The sequence below is a fragment of the Larus michahellis genome, chromosome 7 (genome assembly GCF_964199755.1).
Source record: "Larus michahellis chromosome 7, bLarMic1.1, whole genome shotgun sequence".
Lineage (NCBI taxonomy): Eukaryota > Metazoa > Chordata > Aves > Charadriiformes > Laridae > Larus > Larus michahellis.
This window is the reverse complement of record NC_133902.1, coordinates 34,430,245-34,449,831: the sequence shown is the minus strand read 5'-3', so window position 1 is coordinate 34,449,831 and position 19,587 is coordinate 34,430,245. Positions and strand designations below refer to the sequence as shown.

The window sequence follows — 19,587 nt, the reverse complement described above, 5'->3', positions numbered from 1 at the left end:
GGGGTTTGTTTTTTTTTAAATGAAAAATGATTCAAGATCGCACTGAAGCGTTGTGTCCAGATTCATATGGAAACCATAAAGCACAGAGGAAAAAGTATGGAAGACTAGCCCTACGAAATAATTATCAGCAACTTTTATAGACTGCTCTGGATTGTATACATATCAGATACTAATTCAGCATTGAGGAGACTGACTTGTACCTGGCCAACGCAAGAGCAAGGAACGGTTTGGTACTGCACTAAAGCTCTTGGTTTGTTTTTCAGAGCTGTACTATCATTCTGTTTTTCACAGTCCCACATTTACTCTGCACGAGGAATAATTTTATACTTCCTTCTCCATTGCCACAGCAGTGCTCAAAGACTTTGTACATGATGCTGTATTGTACTTGCTATATAATTTAAGTGATTGCAGTTGTGGCTCTGCTGGCCACTGTAGCACAGCATGCAGTGGGCAACAAAACAATTCCAGTATTTAGGAAATAGTGTTTTACCTTTACTTTTGGAGTAGGAATTTCCCACAAGCATGCTGCCCCAGGACATTCAGTTTCTGATCAAGGTCAGAAACTATGTTTTTTATTTCAGCTTCTTAAATGGCAAAGCTACCTATAAGCAGCTGCTCTTGCAACAAAGGAAGGTGAGGGAGATGGGGAGGAGTGGAGTGGAGAGGGAACCACCACCTCCCATCAGCATCAGGAACATCCATCCCCAACCACGGCATGCGTTCAACAGAGCCAGATCCTGCCACCTGCACTGAAGATGGACATGACTGTGGGCTTCCCCACAGAAATGACCGAGACCAAAAGCACAGCTACTGCGAGCAGCAAGGTCTAGCTTGCAACTTCGACAGTGGCACACGACCAGAGGATGCAGTTTTCCTAATGCATTCTCCCAGGGGACTCAGATTTGGTCATGTGAAAAAGCAGACCACATTATCACATCCTATCAGCATTAAACAAAATTTTCACCAAAAGCTAAGCAGGCTGACAGTCTCTCCACGATGCTTGTAACAGAATGGCTAACAAAGTCACAAAAATAAATTTGGGGAGTAATGTATCAAAGTATATCATGGAAATCAGACTTACATGGGAATAAACAGGGTTTTACAAGCACATTTTCCAGTAACTACGAAGAAGATGAACAAATATTTTGAGTGCTGGAAATGTCATATGTCAATCGGCTCTTTCACGTTCACAGAGGCTGCTGCACACACAGCAAATATTCCTGGCTTCCCAGCTGGGTGTGATCAACCCTCCTCTCCCTGACAAGAACCGGGACATTGACCCACCTCTCCACACCATACAGGTAAACCCTTGGGAACACCATGGAGAACTGCAGGAACTCTTCCCAGCATCTTCTTGTGTCTGGCCAGAGAGGGTGCTTGAGGCCCAGATGCCATGCAATCACAAAGTCCTAGCAGTATTGTTAAGTGCTTTAGAAGGCCAAATATTTCAGTGACTTTAAATGACACTTTTCCTTCTTTCAAGACAGACTCAAAAAAGGAAAATCTAGAGGGTTTTTAATTTTCTGCTGTCATTTATGAAGACATACAAGGCAGATACAATCCACCCCACTGAAATCACAGCCAAGCCAGTTCGTGATTTTACGAGGGAGCAGGAAGCATCTCATATTCTGTTAGTAACTACAAAACTGCCCTTGGGCCAGGCCTTGGGTCTGTTCTGTTCCATTTCACCCCAAGACACGCCTCTGCAGAACTGTACGATCTCTGTCCACAAGGTGGAGCAGCTGAATAGCCTCAGATGCTGCTGCTCAGCCTCAAGTTCAAAAGAAGGAAAAAGAACCATCTAACAACGCATAGTTAACTGTCAGACTGCACAGAGCAGTTACCTATGCCAGCACCCTTGAAAGATCCAGATTAACGTGCTTTTCTTTGGCAAAAATAACACAGCCTTCCAAAAGGCTTGTATTAAGTTTATGCTTTGAGTTTACTGATTAAAGTGGTATTTAAGTCATAAATATGGTACTGCCGTTGTATGTAAACACATTATTTTCTTGACACCAAGACATGCTTTCTGTCACACAGAAATCTTTCAGTATGTCTAAAAAAACCAAGAACTCTTGGAGAGAGTTAGTAAGAGAATAAAGTCCCCAAATCCAACAAGGCAGAAAGGATCAGCTGAGTCTAAAACAAATAGAAGAAAACCCAGATTTACACCTAAAACATCAGTCCTTGGTTGACATGAAGCATGCATCAGCAAAGCCTGGGAACTCTTCCTGGATCCTCAGATCCAGAGTGTATTTCACTTTAACACTGTTGGGTGAGATTCCATGCTATGCAGACTGTCTCTGCTTCCTAGCAGGTCACTTGATGCCAAAGAGGAAAGGGATGTCATCGTTCAGTGGTGTGCCTGAGCTGATGATATCGCAAGAAAATCTCTTTGGAGAAAATTCCAAAACCTCATCTTAATTAATTACTTGTGCACGCAACTGGACCTGCCCTTTCCAGTTTCAGCAACAATCCTCAAACTTCTGGTATCTTAATATTCTTATACAATATTCATAATTAATAGAAAACACAATTTTATACCAGCCACTGCATGAAGCACACTTCTAAGCGCTAAGCTGAGAATCCCTGACTGAATTTTTTTTCATCCTCGTTTATAAGTGTTAGTGCCACTTCTCTGATATTTTGATCAATTGATACCAATTTACTAGTTAATAGATCCATCTTCTTTTCCCAGTTCCGATGCAGGTTTTCCTTTCGATTTTTTCTTGAGATTGCATTGCCAGCAAAACCTCTTCAAGGTTGCTCTCCTTATCTGCTTCATTAGGTTCTATAAATTAGGTAAGGTTAGCACAGCACCTAGGAGAAAATAATCTTAGGATTCTCAGCACTTGGACACTTTCCCTCGCAGATACCTGAGTGGGAGTCGGATGATTGAGTTTCTCTCTAACACAGTTTCCATTTTTAACAAATCACCTTCATTTTAAAATCCTGTTAAAAAAGCCCAAACATTGTACTAACGTCCCTAAATTGTTTTCTCTAATTAGACTATTTGAAGTTCCTATTGTGACTAGATGCTGAATTGCTTAAATCTTTAAAATTAGCCTGTGTCAGTCGGCATGGAATGAAGCCCAAGTATTTTAAGCAAGGGCTAACACTTCAAGAGCACCTCCTGTAACCCAGTTATAAAGATCACTTTGAGTTCATTACTTTACCGATGAAAAAGATCTAGCACAGGCAGTGCAACATGGGTTATGTATTCACTTTGAAAACCGCTTCAAGAGCATAAGATGAGCAATGAAGTTCTTCATGCATTTTTTTTGTCCTAGAAGCATCAGTGGTAGGTACCATTCCTATAACACTCCACATTTATGCTCCCTGCAATGACAAAAGCCCTACTATAAATGCCCCAATTCCAAGAACAAACTTCCATTACCTACTCCAGTTAAGGAACAGATTCAAAAACACTTCTCTGGCACAAACTGACTCCTTAGTTAAGGGGTTCTGACAGTAAACTTTTACCATCACAGCTAGCCACAAGTTTTAAGTGTAGTTCAGCGCCACGTATAAAAATACGGAGAACAACAACTTGAATTGTAGGTGATCTGTTTACCTCCTGTTCTTAGAAGGCTCTGCACATAAGACAAGAAATAAGCAGATTAATTTTTTATTATTTCCTAGCCTGCAGATAATCCACAGGCATTACCTGGTTGTGAGCCATTTTTAAGAGGAACATTTACTTTCTATGTACCTGTGACTAAGCTAACCAAGCACTCTAAAATTTAAAAGCCCTCCCTAAACAAGCAAAACACTTATTTAGAGAACAATGAATTTATTTCATTTCTCTCTTTAAGACTGACACATTAGAAAATATGTGCTTGTACCAACATAAGCATTCCCAACCTTTCGAAGCAGCTACAAGACAGTAAGTACAGTCTGCCTGGAGACCAGTAATCACAGATGCATAGAACTTAAAATAGTCATTTGTTAATTAGCACTTCAAGTATGGAAGAACTTATTTCAAAAGGTTTGCTTCATACCCATAGCACTAAATAGATTCATAGAAAATGACTTCTATGCAGTATGACACCAGAGCTTGCAGCTGTGGAAAGTAATTCTGTTAAGTGGGCAAATTAATATTTGCGTGCTCTTTCAACAATGTATGGACACCTGAAATGGAGGTATAATTGGTTTCTTTGTCATATTCTTGCTGCCTGTAGCAGTGTATAGCTTGTTTCTTTTCATCTAGTATTTTCCCTATAAATTTCTCTAAAAACCGCCCTTGTTCATCATCTCCTTAAATAACCGTATCTGTCATGCTGACTACAGCTCTGTCTCTAATCCCATTCATCTGTAGCCACTCATCAGAGTGCAAGCACTTCAAAGATTAAAAGAGAATTGCTTCACTTCTCATTTCTTAACCACCAATATTCAGGAGGGTGAGTTTTCATCCATTCCCACGCTCTGAGCAAGAAAGCAAGAGCATGGATAACTAATGACAAGTATGTCCATGAAGATCTCTCCTGGCTGTTTTGAAATGTCTTCCTTTGTTCACACAAGAGAGTTGATGAGCAAACAGATGCACAGAAATGGAATTCATAAAACATAAGGACAGCTCATAAGCGCTAAAACATAACATAAAACTATCTTTCTTTCAAGTACAGTGCTCACTTTCTTTATACACTTCCCAGGACATTCAAAGACACAAGTAAACAGCAGTAGCAATGGGATAACTTAACACTTCCCCTCCTTTTTCCTCTACATTGTTTGTTATCTTTCCCACACTTGAGTCATCCAAGTGGAATGACAGCACGCACCTCAGCCGTGTCACTGTGAGATCTCACAGCTTAGGGTATTAACAGATGGGCGCTCAGAAGTCTAGCCATAGCAACATAACTGATTGTTCTTCCTGTCTCTACGAAACTGCTACCCCTCACAGGGATTCAGCAGAGCAGAATCAGTGGGCATCCTCAGCTGCTTCCCTGCTAAACCTCCCTGAAGTTGCACCGGGGGAGGTTTAGACTGGATATTCGGAAAAATTTTTACACTGAAAGGATTATTAAGTGTTGGAACAGGCTGCCCAGGGAAGTGGTTGAGGGACCATCCCTGGAGGTATTTAAAGGACGGGTAGACACAGTGCTTAGAGATATGGTTTAGTGATGGTTTTTGTCAGTGTTAGGTTGGTGCTTGGACTGGATGATCTGAAAGATCCCTTCCAACCTTGGCCATTCTATGATTCTAAGTGGCTTCAGCCCAGCTTCACAAAGGCTGGGCATGAAGCCACTGGACTTTGTGCTGAAACAGCAGAGAAAAGACACCAGCTTATATGCTATGCCAGCTGCTGCAGCAGGGAGAAAGAAATGGTTAGAGAGGAAAAAAAAGAGGCTACACCTGCAATCACCACAACCTTTTGTAAGGGAACGTGAATCTCCTGTAGGATGAAAAACAGCACTAGAATTGGACATCCACTCAAGTTCCTAACATTTATACAGACCAGGTGTGAAAATCTGCACTGTTTTGTGGACAAAGACATTTTTAGAATCCCTGACAACTCTTGGTAGGCAATTTACGAATATGGATATCAAATTTATCACATCTATTATTTGTGACAAACAACAGAATCAGGCAGCATTTTCTTTTTTGCTTCTCATATATTGACTGTCTTCCAGTCTTCTGCTGATGCGGATCTGCTTTCCTCTGTTAGATCAAACCTGGACTCTAAGTGCTTGGCTACTACAACACAAACTCAATATACTGTTAAAACCCTACTTCTACTGGTATCACAAAATGCCATGTCACATATGGGTGACCACCTATGGTCACAACAGGCCATTTCTGACACCATGATTTTGCGTAACTATGAATCCTGTTGCGATGACACTTTTCCCTGAAGTAGCCAGCGTGCTTGGTAAGTGACAGTGTGTTTTCAGTCAACAACTTCCATGCTCTCCCACCTCCGATTGCTTCCAAGAGGGGCTGCTCTTACTCTCCATCTCTGTGGAGCAGTTGACCTCCTCTCCCTCATAACCCACAACACACACTCATCAGCTGGTGTACCACTGCGCTCTGGGAACAGGGGCAGCTCCCTACCACCTTCCATACAGCCAACACTCAGCACAGGATACCTTGGAAGATCATGACTGGGAGAACATGACAAGATGACGAAAAGAATTTTAAAATAACTAAGACCGAGAAAGTGAAGAGTCTTAATGTTTTCCTCCTTTGTGCTTTAATGTTTCATCATAATCTGGACAATAAGCTGTAACTGAAAAGGAGTAAGAAGCCAGGAGACACATACAGCCCAAGGGTAACAGCCTGTTTCTGTAGCAGAAAAATGCTGCTGATACACCAGAAGATCTTTTCTCCAGCCAACTTTCCAAAGAGTGCAAACTGCAGTTAGTGCTCCAGTGCTCTGTGGTGCTGCTTTGAGGACAGCGGCAAAGGAGTTACTGTTCCAACAGGAACCGGAAAATCCCGACCACTCTGGCAAGTAGAAAAAAATAAGACATACCTGACCTTTCAACTGCCTGATAACCGCATGTCCGTTTTAATATGGAATTCACAACAACATCACCCGGATCTTTATTCCTCTCCCCTTTTAGTACAGTCTTTGGACTATGCACCGAAATAGCCATAAAACAGTATCAAGAGCATGGAGAAAGCCTGTTATGACATTTCCCATCCCTCTCCTCTTTCTTGCTGTGCTCACACACACACGCAGTCATTGAAAGGGACGCAGCAAACTTGGTGGATTTTCCTCCCCAAGCTGACATGGCAATTTATCTCAAGTTTTGCACGCTTTGTAGCACATCCTATTAGAAGCAGCCCTGGAATGTGTGAAATTTGGTTCAGTGTGATATACCATTATGGGTTAGAAAAAAAAAAATGCAATATTGAACCTAGAATTTATGTGACTAAGCAGAACAAAAGCAAACACCTCCCTCAGCACCTGTTTGCTCAAGACAGTTCTACAAGATAGGTGTGAATTTAAAAAAGTACAATTATAGCTGCTTAATCCCTCAAAACAGATACAATCATTCTGGCACATTTATTCTGCCTTTCCCCAGATTTGCTCATGTTGCTTTGGTAGGGGCTCACATTGAAATACATTAAAAAACACTCTTTTGTGAGTTGTATTTTTAATGCGTTACTACGGGTCAGCTGTGGTGCAGTAACTGAAAACGCAACTATCCACAGGCTGCCAAAAATCAAGATAGAGGCTGAATGCTGCTCTTGAAGTTCAAAGCAAGCATGTTGTGGTCCGTCTTTGTTACATGCTAGGAGACAGTGTGGCAAGCTACCTCAGCTCAGAGGACACACAGCAACGCATTAAGGTGTGCTAACTCAACCATAAGTTAATCACAACCTCATCTGCAAACACATTGCGCATTTTCTGCATTTCCCCAACTCCCACTCCCACCCTTGCATTCACAGTTTAAGATGTACTCTAAAGCTTTTGCATTTACAAAAGGCACCACATTCATTTGTTGACACACATTAGCCTTATTTGTTGCATTGTTTTATCATCACTTTGCGTTTCCTTAAAAGGGTGAAACCTTGAGGCTTTACCCTTGGCAAGATATTATTTAAAACCTACACACAGCAGGGCAGCCCACTCTATCTTCTCTTTGCTCATTATCTTCTACATGTATCAATGTCACTTACTCTAACAACAGTGATAGCACACAAAAACACTTAATTCAATTCACTTTGTAATGCAAATTTATATTAATAGAAAAATGTCATTAAATTGATAGAATACATGTGAATTAAAAAAGAATCATGTAAGTTTAAAAAAAAACAGGTACCTGACTTAGCAATGCCATTTTATTTAAAAGCTGAACTGAATGACACATAAACTACCCACCATGGAAAAAGTGTGTATTTGCAATAGCCTAAAAATTTGGTTTTTGGTTAAGGACAACTACAATATATACCTTGAGTGTCCGTGTAACAACTTACACCTTTTCTTAACAAGCTGAAGTTACATAGATATAACGTAATATGCACAATAGGCTATTTTACAAAAGCCAGTCTGCCATTTGAGCACTCTCTGTGTTCACTTGTGCTCCTAAATTAAAGAATTTAATGCCCACCCTGCGACTAACAATGTGCAGGGCCCCTGTACCTGCACCGGCTCCTCCTGAAATCCAGGGGTTCACATGAACCAAGTAACAAGATCAGGCCTACAACAACGGAGACGGTTTACTCCACTTGAACTATGATTTACAACCTTCTGCATCCTGAAAAACTCAGGCAGGAAATATAAATTTAGGTGACAGCACTGTAGCTAAATCCAATACCGCATAGATTTTATCTACGGAGAACTATTTTGCAACATGTGCTAAACTTGTTTTCAGACAAGGCTTAATATGCCACAATAACATAACAGGTGTCAAATTTTATGAAAACCCAGGAGACAGTTTTTAGTCTTTTAAGAAATTGTACCAGCCCACGAACCACAAGATGAATGAAAACAAATTATCTGTTTACACAGGAAGTAAAATCCACAGTCTTAACGCTACAAATAGACTTCCTATCATCACTTAAACCTATTCACTAGAAATTACTCCCAGTGCATGAGCTTCTTAGGAGGAAGAGTATCCCGATTATCCTCTTAATTCTGTACTGATGTTAGTCACGCTAATTTCTGCTTTCCTTTGCATTGTTGCATTTACCTAATGATGCTAGAAGCAGTCTGTAGATTCTCTTTTTTTTTTCCCCTCCCCATTGTAAAATTAAGCATATTAAAGCATAAGCAAGCTTAATAACGTTACTTAAGGGAACCCACATGTTCAACAGTTAAAACTACAGTTTTCACACGCTGGTTCCCGCTACGCCGTCTCCAGCTGTGAACCCAACCAACACTCACAGCCACCTGAAACCCTCCTTTCAGGAATTCGGATATTAAACACAATTATAGACACGCATCTGACCGCTACTGACAATTAAAAGCCCCGTACCCCAGGAGAGCTGGGGGGTGTGTGTGTGGGGGGTTCCCTCACCAGCCAGCTCACGGCTTGGCCGCTCTTCTCCTCAGGCGACCCGGCCGGGGGCGGGGGGGTCTTGCTGAGGCACCGTAACTTTTATTCCCCGATCGCTCCTCGCAGTCCGAGCCCACGCCGCGGCCGGTACCGGGGGCTGCCCACGGGGCACGTTATTCCCCCCCACCCTCCCCGCCCCGCCGGGCGCCGGCCCTGCGGCAGCCCCTCCGGGCCCGACGCCCACGCCCAGGCGCTGCCGTGCGGCAGACAATGGGGGCCGGCAGCCCCGCGCCCGCCGGGCTGAGGCGGCGGTTACTCACCGAACAAGGTCAGAGCCATCGCGGCAGCGGTGGTGGCGGCGGCGGCGGCGGCGGGGCGGGCCCGGGGGGCGGCGGGGGGAGCTAGCCGGCCGGCGCGGGGCTGGCATTGGCGCGGCGGCTCCGGCATCAGCGGCGGGGCGCGCCTGCGAACACAAGTTGGGCGCCGGGCTGTCAGGGGCGCCCGGCGGCACCGGCGACCGCGGGGCGGGGCGGGGCGGCGGAGGGGAGGGTAGGGCCCAGGGTGAGGAGGAGAAGGAGAAGGTGGGGGGGGGGGGGACGACGACAACCGGGGACGCGCGGTAGCGGCGGGGAGCTCCCCGCTCCCGCCTCCCCCCCACTCCCCGCCCGCGCTCACGCTGCGGCCCGCCGCCTCGGGGAGCCATCTTGCGCCGCCACACGACCCGCCTTCCTCCCGCCGCAGCCGGCGGGACGGTTCCCATGGCAACGCGGCCGGCCCGCCGAGGGCACAAAGGGAAGCGGCGTCCCCTCATGCGGGGCGGCCGCCCCGGCTCCCCCGGCCGCCGGAGGGGACGGCGGCCCTGGCCAACCCCTCCGCCATCCCCTCACAGCGCCCGGCCCGGCCCTCGGGCACCCGCCGGGGCCGTCCCTGGCGACCCCTCTCCCCTGAGGAGATTCTCTGTGGAAAACAGCCCGGCAGGGCCGGCCTGAGCCTCTTCAGGGCTGCGCCCACCCGGTACGGGGAGGGGAGCCGGCGGTCTTGTGAGAAAGAGGACTTTTTTTTTTTTTTTTTTTTTTTTTTTTCAAAGCGGGAAGAAAATTTCCACTTAAACGCCAGCAAGCACGGAGAGAGCAAAAACTGGGGAATTCCCCCCCTCAAAATGTTTCTGTGCAAGAAATTTCAGCCAGCCCAGCCACCCTCATTTTTCACTGCCCAGGACTGTAAATTTCAGAGCTAAAAGCGTTTAATTGAAGAGGCAGCGTTGTGCCTGCTGTAACTCATTTTACACAGTTTGCATTTTTAACCTGAAAACGGGTATTTAAAGCAGAGGTCGGTTAGCGCTCAGCAGATTCTGCCCAGCACACGCAGGATGATCACACCCGCCTTGTTTGGGGATACAGTAGTCTTTCACTCGCAAGTATTACTTCACCTCTCACATGCAAGCTGTATCTTCTGAGGATGCAAATCCAGCCTGGGCACGATCGACACAAACTGTTTACGCAAATTTAATCCGTTACAGCTGTGTAAATCCACAGCTGTCAGCAGAGGTTTCGCAGACAGCGGCCAGGGCAAGCGGATGGTGCAGGTGGCGTTAGGAGCATCACACAGCCTGTCCCACCCTCGCTCGGGCCACTGTGGTGGCTACCGCAGAAGGTGCTAGGTGTTCCACACAGGGGTTTTGCTGTAGGACGCTCTGAAGGAGGAAGAGCACGTCCGTAGGCTGCATCTACAGCCGCTGCAATTAGTGGTTCCTGTTGTGTGAAGGCAGCTCCGGGTCCGCGCGTACATAAAATGTGTTTTCTTTCAACAGTGCAGCTAGAACATAAAGGTCTGTCTGAAAAAAAAAAAAAAAGGGGTGTTTTATGTATTTAGTTGCACGTGGGTTTTCATACTCTGAATTCTACCTAGGTTTTTTGTGGAGAACAAAAGGGGAAGAAAGATTGTGTGGGAAAGTTTTCAATATCTTTAAATCTCGTTTAATACAAGAAAAACATGGGGGTTTGTTATGCCTGTAAAATATTTCAAAGCATAGAATTTTTACATTGATATATTTTGCTTAGTGTGCAAAGTTAAAAAAAATAAACATTTTATCCCAGAGTGATCATTTCCTCCATTTTATTCCTTCCCAAATGAATTCTAGCATGATGGACCTGATTTTACACAGCGTTTTCATTTTGCATGTATGAAGTGCAGGAGTTTATGGAGCAGCTGGACTACTGAGAAATAGTATTTTAATTGCAAGACTAAAAGAAGGTTAAAAACAGATGAAAAATTGTTTGGAAAAAAGCAGCACAAAAAAAAAAATCTTTGCCATGCTGCCTACGTGATTTGAGCTTTGTGTGCGTGGAGTGTTTTGCATTACTTTTTTGGAAATAAGTTGGATCTTCGTACAGATTTTTTTTCCTTACATTTCCTGGAATTAAATCGCAAGCTTTCACTCCAACTTCCTTCAATTAAATAGCCAGCTTTTACTCTTCCACTACTCCAGAATCTTTGTTGCTATCTACTGAACTGCATGTTTACATTGGAAATGTTTTCCTGTCCAGAGAAAGTAACACTATTTTTCATAACAGGCATTGTCAATACTAGAGTTGTTAAGATCAGTCTGAGCAATTTGATTAGTCATTTCAATTGTCTAATAATGCCTTTGCATTAAATGCAGTTGTGGCTAAAACCTAGGGAAGTGTGTTGGCTGTTTCACAGTTAGTTACTAGAGTTGTACTTTACCGTGCCAGGAAGAGTTCTGCAGCTGATCTGAGTTTTCAAAAACCAAATTGAGCTCACTCATTATTTCTAATTAGATTACGTGCTTGGTCTGGGAGGATGTTTTGGCCCATGCTCCAGCAGCCTGCAGGGAACAGCCGCAGCTTTTGGAAGGGCTTCACGGGCATGCTGGTACCCAGAGCTCCCGGTGTGCCCTCACAGGTGTTGGCACAAGAAACCTGCTGGGGGTGACAAGGAGAGTGGCCGTACACTGTATGTACCATCTTACCCGATGGCAACGCTGGCTTTTACAGAGGCTGGTAGCCTTCACACAGCAGGAAGAAATCAAAAGTGCGAATCAGGAAAAAAATTAGCCCGAAGTTCACTAGGCGAAGGTCCCTTCCCCCACACCCTGCTTTTTGAATGGACCTAAACTCCTCATGGCAATTTCTGTTTAACAACATCATTATCTTAAAATTACATAGTGCCTTATCAGGCCAGCACATCTTAGCGCACCAGCAATAACAATGATTTAACTACAACTCTGGGAATTTCGTTAGAAGGGAGCTGGAGCTCACCGTCCCCTTGCGCAGGGGCGAGGGGAGGAAACAGGGATGCTCCGGAGCAACCAGCACAAAGCTAGAAGGGCTGTTCCTTCGGAGAGACCCCAGCTCCTGCGGTTCCTCTTTTGCAGGGGAGAGCACAAAAGAGGATCCTGGTTTGCGCCACCAAGGTAGTTTGCTATTGATTTAAACGCCAGGAAGGGTGAGCTCGGTGTCTTGTTCCCCTGGCACTTTAGCCCTTGAAAAGCCTTCCTTTTCAAAATCGTTAGCATCACATTCTATAGAAAAAGCATAATTACACCTGGTAGGTGTACTTTAAGAATAAAGTCTCCAGAAGATAGATATATGTGTGTGTGTAACATGCAATTTTCTGGCCTGCTTTTTGTCCTTTAGTTAGTTTCTTGCCCTGTCTCTCAAGTCTCCATAAATACTGCAGCCAGTTATTACTGCTTCATTCTTCATGTAAAAATTTCAATACTGGGATTTGGGTTTGGTTTCCAGCATTTAGGGTTGGTGTTTTTGGCCTCTCTCCTTTTGCCCCCTCGCTCTGGGTGCTGAGCACCGCGGGGGCGGTGGCCCATTTTCCCCACAGGCCTTTCTTTGATCCGTCACCTTGTCTGAGGGTCTGGTACAAAATTGCTCCTAATTACCTGACATTTATCCTTGAAACCTTAACTAATTCACTAATCATATAGTGATAAATGAGATTTTTAAAATTAATCACTGACATTTTTAAAGATTTATACACAACTGTAAAGAAAGTTTCCTAGCTAGTAAATATAATGTTGTGTGAAGAAAAAAAAAACCACATAAATTAAAGCTGTCCTGTATTAATGTGAAACAGTAAAAGTGAAGACACGGTGAGATGTTACCTGATGAATAGGGGTAGCATCTTATCACAGTTACTGTCTTCCTGCAACATACCCCCTTGGCAGCAGGAAAACAGCACCATAGAAGCCTTGTCACGTGCAAACTTTAATTTAGCTTCTAATGTGTAATTGCTGGGAGTTTGTGGGGCAGGTGGGAAGTGGGGGGGCGGCTGCCTTACTGAGTTTATGCTATTTGCAATGGAACCTTTACTCCTTGAAAAACAGCAAGGCAGATTTCTACCACTTGCTCAGTAAGATAAATTCAATTTTTCTATCTAATTTAAAAGTCATCAATAAAAAGTTTAAAGACTGACTCCCAAGCTTGCTAGTTAAAATTAATGTTTATATAGATGACAGCTATTTGAACGTAACATCAAGCCTGTCACCAAACCCAGAATTGTCATTGCACATTACCAGCATTTTAGATAATCTTTCTCCCTTTGATGAGAGAACTGGCATTTGAGCTTGTCTTTCGGACGCTGTTGTTGTTCATTATTAATGGCAAAGTCGTTTAAACGCAATATTACGCAAGGCTGTACAGGCATAGAGGGAGACAGAATCCCAGCATCAAGTACAGCAGCCATGAACAACCTCTGTAAACCAGGCATAACCGGTGTTTTACTGAAATCTATGCTAGTCTGTAGGTTGTGGTGATAATTGTTTGGGTTTTTTCCTTTTATCTACAGGATATAGACGAGCAAAGTAACAGTTACTAGGAGGAATTTGCATGTTGAATTTGACAGTCATTGCCAAAGAATGTGAGATACGTGTTACAGATCCCCCATACCTTCTGTTTTAAATCACAGCTACCACATTATAAGCTCACATTTGGCATCCTATCCTGATCACAGGAATTGCACTATATCCCGTAACAGAGTGGTTTAATACACAGTAGGTGATGCACATCAGTGGAAGGGAAAATGGGCTTAACGCGCCTGCTTTTGGCTCTCTGGGTCGTGAAAAAGCGTTTAACAGACAGAAGTGACAACGACAACCTTTAGAGCTAGATTTTTTTTTTCTGGTTACGCTAGAAGCAAATGCCACAAGATCTAAGGGGAAGCAGCAAAATCTTAATTTTAAAACTAAACTAAAACTATTTGCTGAACATCTAAACAATTAGCTGTGTTTGGACTGATGTTATGAGACATCATGCCATTTTTGAGTGAAACTGCATCAAAGGAAAAAAGCTCCCTCTTGCCTATGTCTCCTGAGCAAAGTCCTTTCTAAACTAATTCTTAAGGACTTTTACATTATGGTTCCCACTTAATTGGATTTCCGAGATGCGCATAAATGTGATGAGAATTACATAATGAACAGGTACTGTAGATAGGGTATAGTAGATGCTGTCTGTGTGTCTTGGAAAAATCACACAAAAATCTTTGATGTCATTTCCATTAAAAAGAAAACCTGCACCTGAATTACTCTTCCTCGCCAGTTTTTCCCATGCAACAGATAAAACCAGCAGCACTTTCCAAGAATGTCCACCGTTGCCCCCCCTCAGTGACATGTCAGCTCTAACACTGCTGGCATAAGTAGGCTGGAGAACAGAAAAAGCTGGACTCAATTCATCTGAAGTAGGCTTTCTTGTGCTCTGAATTAGGTGACTACTTTCAGGTTCTCCGACAGGTATCCTGCCCTGTCCTTCACATCAAGAACTACCTCAATTCCTATTTTCCTCCAAGCTTTCACCTTTACCTTATTATTTGTTTAATAAACATTGACAAACTCCTCTAATTCTTTGAAAGAAGTTTACAGGTACTTCCAGCACTACAATTGTGCCGAGGAAGGGCTGGTCTTACTGTTTCCCACAAATCTAAGGATGGAGGCTGGAAAAGGATTAGGAAATTGTGCACTATATAGAAAGGGAAAATACAGAGTGATTTCTTTTATAATCACTACCACGTACATTTTTAGACTTGGCCAAAACTAAGTGAGCCATATCTTCCGTGAGGGTGTGAGCTCCCTGAGGGTGCGAGCATGCAGACAAGGTGCTGGTCACCCTAATGCTGGTGCTCAGCGTGTTGGGGTTGATGCTGGCACTCAGAGCTTTCCTCTCGCAACAGGTTCTGGGTGATGTTTAGAACAAGCAAGATCAAAATAGGTGAGTGACCAAACTGTTTATAACTGCAAAAGGGGCGTGATTATTTGCAGCTGGTCTGAATATGCTTTAATACCAGACTTTGTATGAGCTTCCTTATCTCCCCTGTGCACACTTACTAACATATCCCATCAGCAGAGACTTCTAATGCAGGATCAGTTATTAATAAAATTATTAAATTATCAGGAAATTTCAAAATGGCTTACGCTTTTGTTCAAATGTAAGAACTACATACTCGAAGTTATATTTTTGAGAGTCCTGCATATGAAACACAATATGGTTTTGATTGCTTGTTTTATTAAGTGAAATGAACAGGCTAATTAAAGAAATTCCAGGAAGTTTCTGCTTTCTGTCTCCTAGGGACCAGCCTCAAGTGTCAAAGGAGATAATACCGATGGCTATAAAACACCCAAGTGTGTTTATACTGGCTGTAAAATGCAGCTTATAGCTTCTATTTAACTTTCATCATATTTTCTTTTTACACCATGCTTAGAAATACATATTAAGGCATTAGTGCTTGTATATATTTGAAAAAAAATTGGTAATTGGAAGTTAAAAAACAGAAGGCAAGCCATTGGCAAAATAGTCTTAGGAATAAAATGTTATGAGTAGAATTTAATCTATGAACACTAAAAGCTAAGAACAAGCTAGCCATCAAAAAAATTAATCTGCACGATAGTTCTAGTTCTGACTTCCAAAATGTCTTTAACCCTGAGCAGATGATCTCTTACTTCAAGCCATAAGCTGTGCCACAGAATTGGAGGTGGTTCTTCATGCAATCAATTGAGTCTTCCGGATCCTCCTCTAGATCCACTGGATCCCTCTCTCTAGATCCACTGGATGGCTTTGAAGAATTGCTAGAGAAATTAAACCTTCTCATAAGCAACCCAAACCTGCAATCCTCAAATGTTATATAGAACCTCCACAAAAGAGACTCTTTCTGTACTAGCTCTTCTTTGATTTGCAGGTTTTATTCCCAGTACCAGCTGAAAAGCTCTGTCTACTCTTTTACTGCTTTAAGACAACATTCTTAAGTTGCACATTCTTAGCAGAATTATTTAATTTTTCTAATACCGGGGCCCTAAAAGTGATTTCTACTTATTAGAGAAGCCAATGTATCTGTTACTGAAGCCATTCAAAAATAATTAGAAAAATGTTTTTAATGAGGGTATTAGTTATCTCACGCAACTTGCTTCTCAGAGTTGCATCTTCTAGGATACTTAGGGTTCTTCGAAAGAATGTCCAAGTTTTAGAGCACGTGAAACATTTAAAGGTATTTTAAAGCTCAATAACGTGCTTTATATCAACACGGGTGTATAGGTCCTGGTAAGACAAACTGCATCAAAGTTGAATTTTACGTGATAGTTTAGAAAATGGACTATATGAATAAGAAGTGAACTTTGGAAATGTTCTGAGAATTCCTTGATGTATAAATATATGCAATCTAGTTATCAAGTGCCTTTGTACAATGAACTTAATCACCTGAAGATGCTTTTATGTCCAAGTCTCAAAGTGTCGAGACAGCAGAAGCACTGGATAGCTAATTTGCAGTTCAACGAATCTCTGAGCAAGGTGGGCTTTCTTCCACCAGGAAAACTTTTGAGAGCGAATATAAAACCTTCCAAATGGAGCGAGGAAGCACATACACTAGTGGTACCTTTCCGCTTTACTGCACTTAGCCCAGCTAACGCCGTGAGCCAGCAGGTAACAGCAGCAGGGTGCAAAAAGCAGCATCAAATAACATTGGAAATACCTTTCCAGACCAGCATTAGCTCTTCAGGGTTGCAAAGAGATGACATTAACCAAAGCGACTTCAAAGAGCTGAAAGAGATTAAAGTTTTTCCTCTTAATGATTCTGAAGTGTTATTGAAGGGATCAATAGCTTTTCCTGTTAAACAAACTGTTTATATCAAGTATTCCTGGAGAGGAAATAAGAAGATCTTGGAAGTAACAGTGGGATTTAATTAGGATTTGAGATTTTCACTGTTCATTAATTGATCTGCCCGTCTCACAACAGTTTTAGTGAACGATAAATTTACAACAGTAAGATTCCTTATGAAAGGACAAAATTAGCTGATGCCTTCTGAGCCCTTTTATCTGTGCCAAAAAGCATAATTTATTATGTGGTCCCCAGAGAGAGAAATTTCTCATTTCTGTTCCTGATGTCACTGTTTTTTTCTGGGGGAGAAGGGGAGAGGAAAGGAAGAAAAAAGTGTTATTTTCCCTTCCTTTAATAATAAAATAAGTATGTCCTGTGGTTGCGCATGTTTTACTTATTGTTAACCAAGACGCGTGGAAAGCCCCTCGAGAAAGCAAAACTAAATTAGCAGATATCCAGGTCCTAAATTGACAATGCCAGAGACAATTACTAAGACTTGGTGGCTTTTCAGCTGTGCGTGCAGCAGTTTTATTTTAAACAAAATCAGAGATCACACAACCGATCTTGCACTCTGACTTGCACGTCACCACACCAGCCTCAGAGCTGGAATTCAACCTCACGCCTTCAATTGTAAACTCACGCAGTCCCCAATCCGATATATGGGAAACTAATTCCTGGTTTAGTCCTCCCAAAATTCAGATCCTAGTGGTTTTCTACACACAGTAGAGATGCGATACCAATGCTTTCAGCCTGTACAAACACGACAACGTCAGAATTCAGTTTATCCGCAGCAACAAGTCACTGATAAGAGGAGCAGATTCCGAAAAGGTTTCTTTTTTTTTTTTTTCCTTAAACCCCAGTAAGTCAAGGAAATACATGTTGTAAAGATCCAACCCAGCAAAGCTCTTGGGCCAACGCTGTACAGTGGTGCCTGAGCAGGGGGACCCAGCCCTCACCATTTCAGCAGGGGCTGCGGCAAAGTTTCTACTGCCAAGTTGCTGCTTGTCCTTAAAAAACAGCTTCTTTGGGCCACCAAGGGAAAACTGCTCTCCTTTCTGCTCCCAGATGGATATATATTTTAAGAAGAATGTGTCTTAAACTTTGTCCCATGTTTTAAAGGAACATGGGACAAAGAAATCCAATTAGCTTATTCTCTGAGCATGTCAAAATAAAAGCATTAATCTAGATTATCATGTTATACAGCATTAAAATTAGTTTCCATTTTATAGCATATAAACATTACCCATATAAAAAAATTACAAGTAACATTGCCCGTGCTCTGTCCAGTTCTTTGAAGGAATGAAGAACAGTGTGTAGGCGCTATATACTGATTGACTTACATTTGTGTTCAGCTTGATAGCTTCAGAAAACACAAACAAAGTTTGGATGGATCATTACTGATCAGACTGTTTTCACTGTTCTTTCCCCTTTATTCCAAGGTTGGATCGCATGGACGTTTGCTCTTCAGGTTTCTTTTCTTTCCTGTGCACGCAACAGAACACCTTCCTTCTGCCAGCGAAGAATCGTATCCTCTGCAAAGCATCCTGCTGCTCTGACAACCTGAGAGGCAGATGCAGCCAAACACCTGCAAGACCACAGTTGTTACTCGGAGAAAAGCACTATTCTAGCGCTATTTAAGAAATTGTCCCAGATCTGGGGATTTCCTCATGTATTTTTAGGTAGGACAAACAAGACAGATTTCTTGACGCTTTTCAGACTGCATTTGCCAGCGCTCCGCAAACTCTGTTCTGCCTACCTAAACGTGCTTCCATGGCAATTTGCTCCCACCTAAACCAGTGCTGCTCCTGTCCTGGTTCTGCTCCCTCTTCCTTTGCAGCTGCGCTGGCGTTGCCCGATGCCATGGCCTGGGGACGTGACCAGCAGCGTCCCCGAGGGCTGGATGAGTGCTGGAGTGCCGGTGCTGGCATCCCAGTAAGAGCAGTGAGCCCACAGCAGCGTCAGCTCTCCAGTGACCCTCTTGGTGAGCTGTGCTGGGGGTGCCCTCCTGAATCAGACTCCTTAGTCTGCCGCAGTTTACTTCAAATATCACACAAGACAAGAATCAAAATGAAGGATTTCTTTATCCATTCACAAACTCCTTCACAGCCCACCAAACTGTGGCCAGGCCATCTTCATCGACTTCTACAACGACATCGCCAGGGCAGATGATTAGATTCTGCAGAATACCTCTCAGAGACCCTTGGTTTAATTACAGCCCTGGCGACCGCTGCTGCGAGCGTCTTGCAGTGGAACAGGGTAACACAGACCGGCAGATGGAGAAATTCAAATCGCACATGGAAAAAGCACACCCGTAAACAACAACAACAACAAAACCCCCTATCACAACAGCGTGAAAAACCATTGACACACGAAACACTGCGGAGCCCTCTTCGGTCAGCTGTGTTTGTGAAGCGGGAGTGCCTCCGTCAGTGGGCTCAAGTCACACGCAGGGGGTGACTGCTGTCTCCTATCCCCGCTTTACATTCATTAATAAATTGAAATATAATTACAGGGGGCGTTTTATTGTGTG

The 19,587-nt window shown here is 43.2% G+C and overlaps 1 protein-coding gene across 2 annotated transcripts in view; it reads right to left on the bottom strand.

Moving 5' to 3' along the window:
• The window catches only part of CHN1 (chimerin 1), a 106,084-nt gene extending 96,374 nt beyond the window's left edge, over positions 1-9,710 (bottom strand). The window contains exons 1-2 of one of the 2 annotated variants that reach the window (XM_074596006.1): positions 9,621-9,710; positions 9,266-9,408 (exon numbers count right to left, since the gene is read on the bottom strand). In XM_074596006.1, coding sequence (XP_074452107.1) covers positions 9,266-9,392 — 127 coding nt within the window. In that variant the 5' untranslated portion in view covers positions 9,393-9,408; positions 9,621-9,710. The remainder of the gene's footprint in view (positions 1-9,265; positions 9,409-9,620) is intronic. The other variant, XM_074596009.1, reaches the window with a different exon arrangement.
• Positions 9,711-19,587: the final 9,877 nt, after the last annotated feature.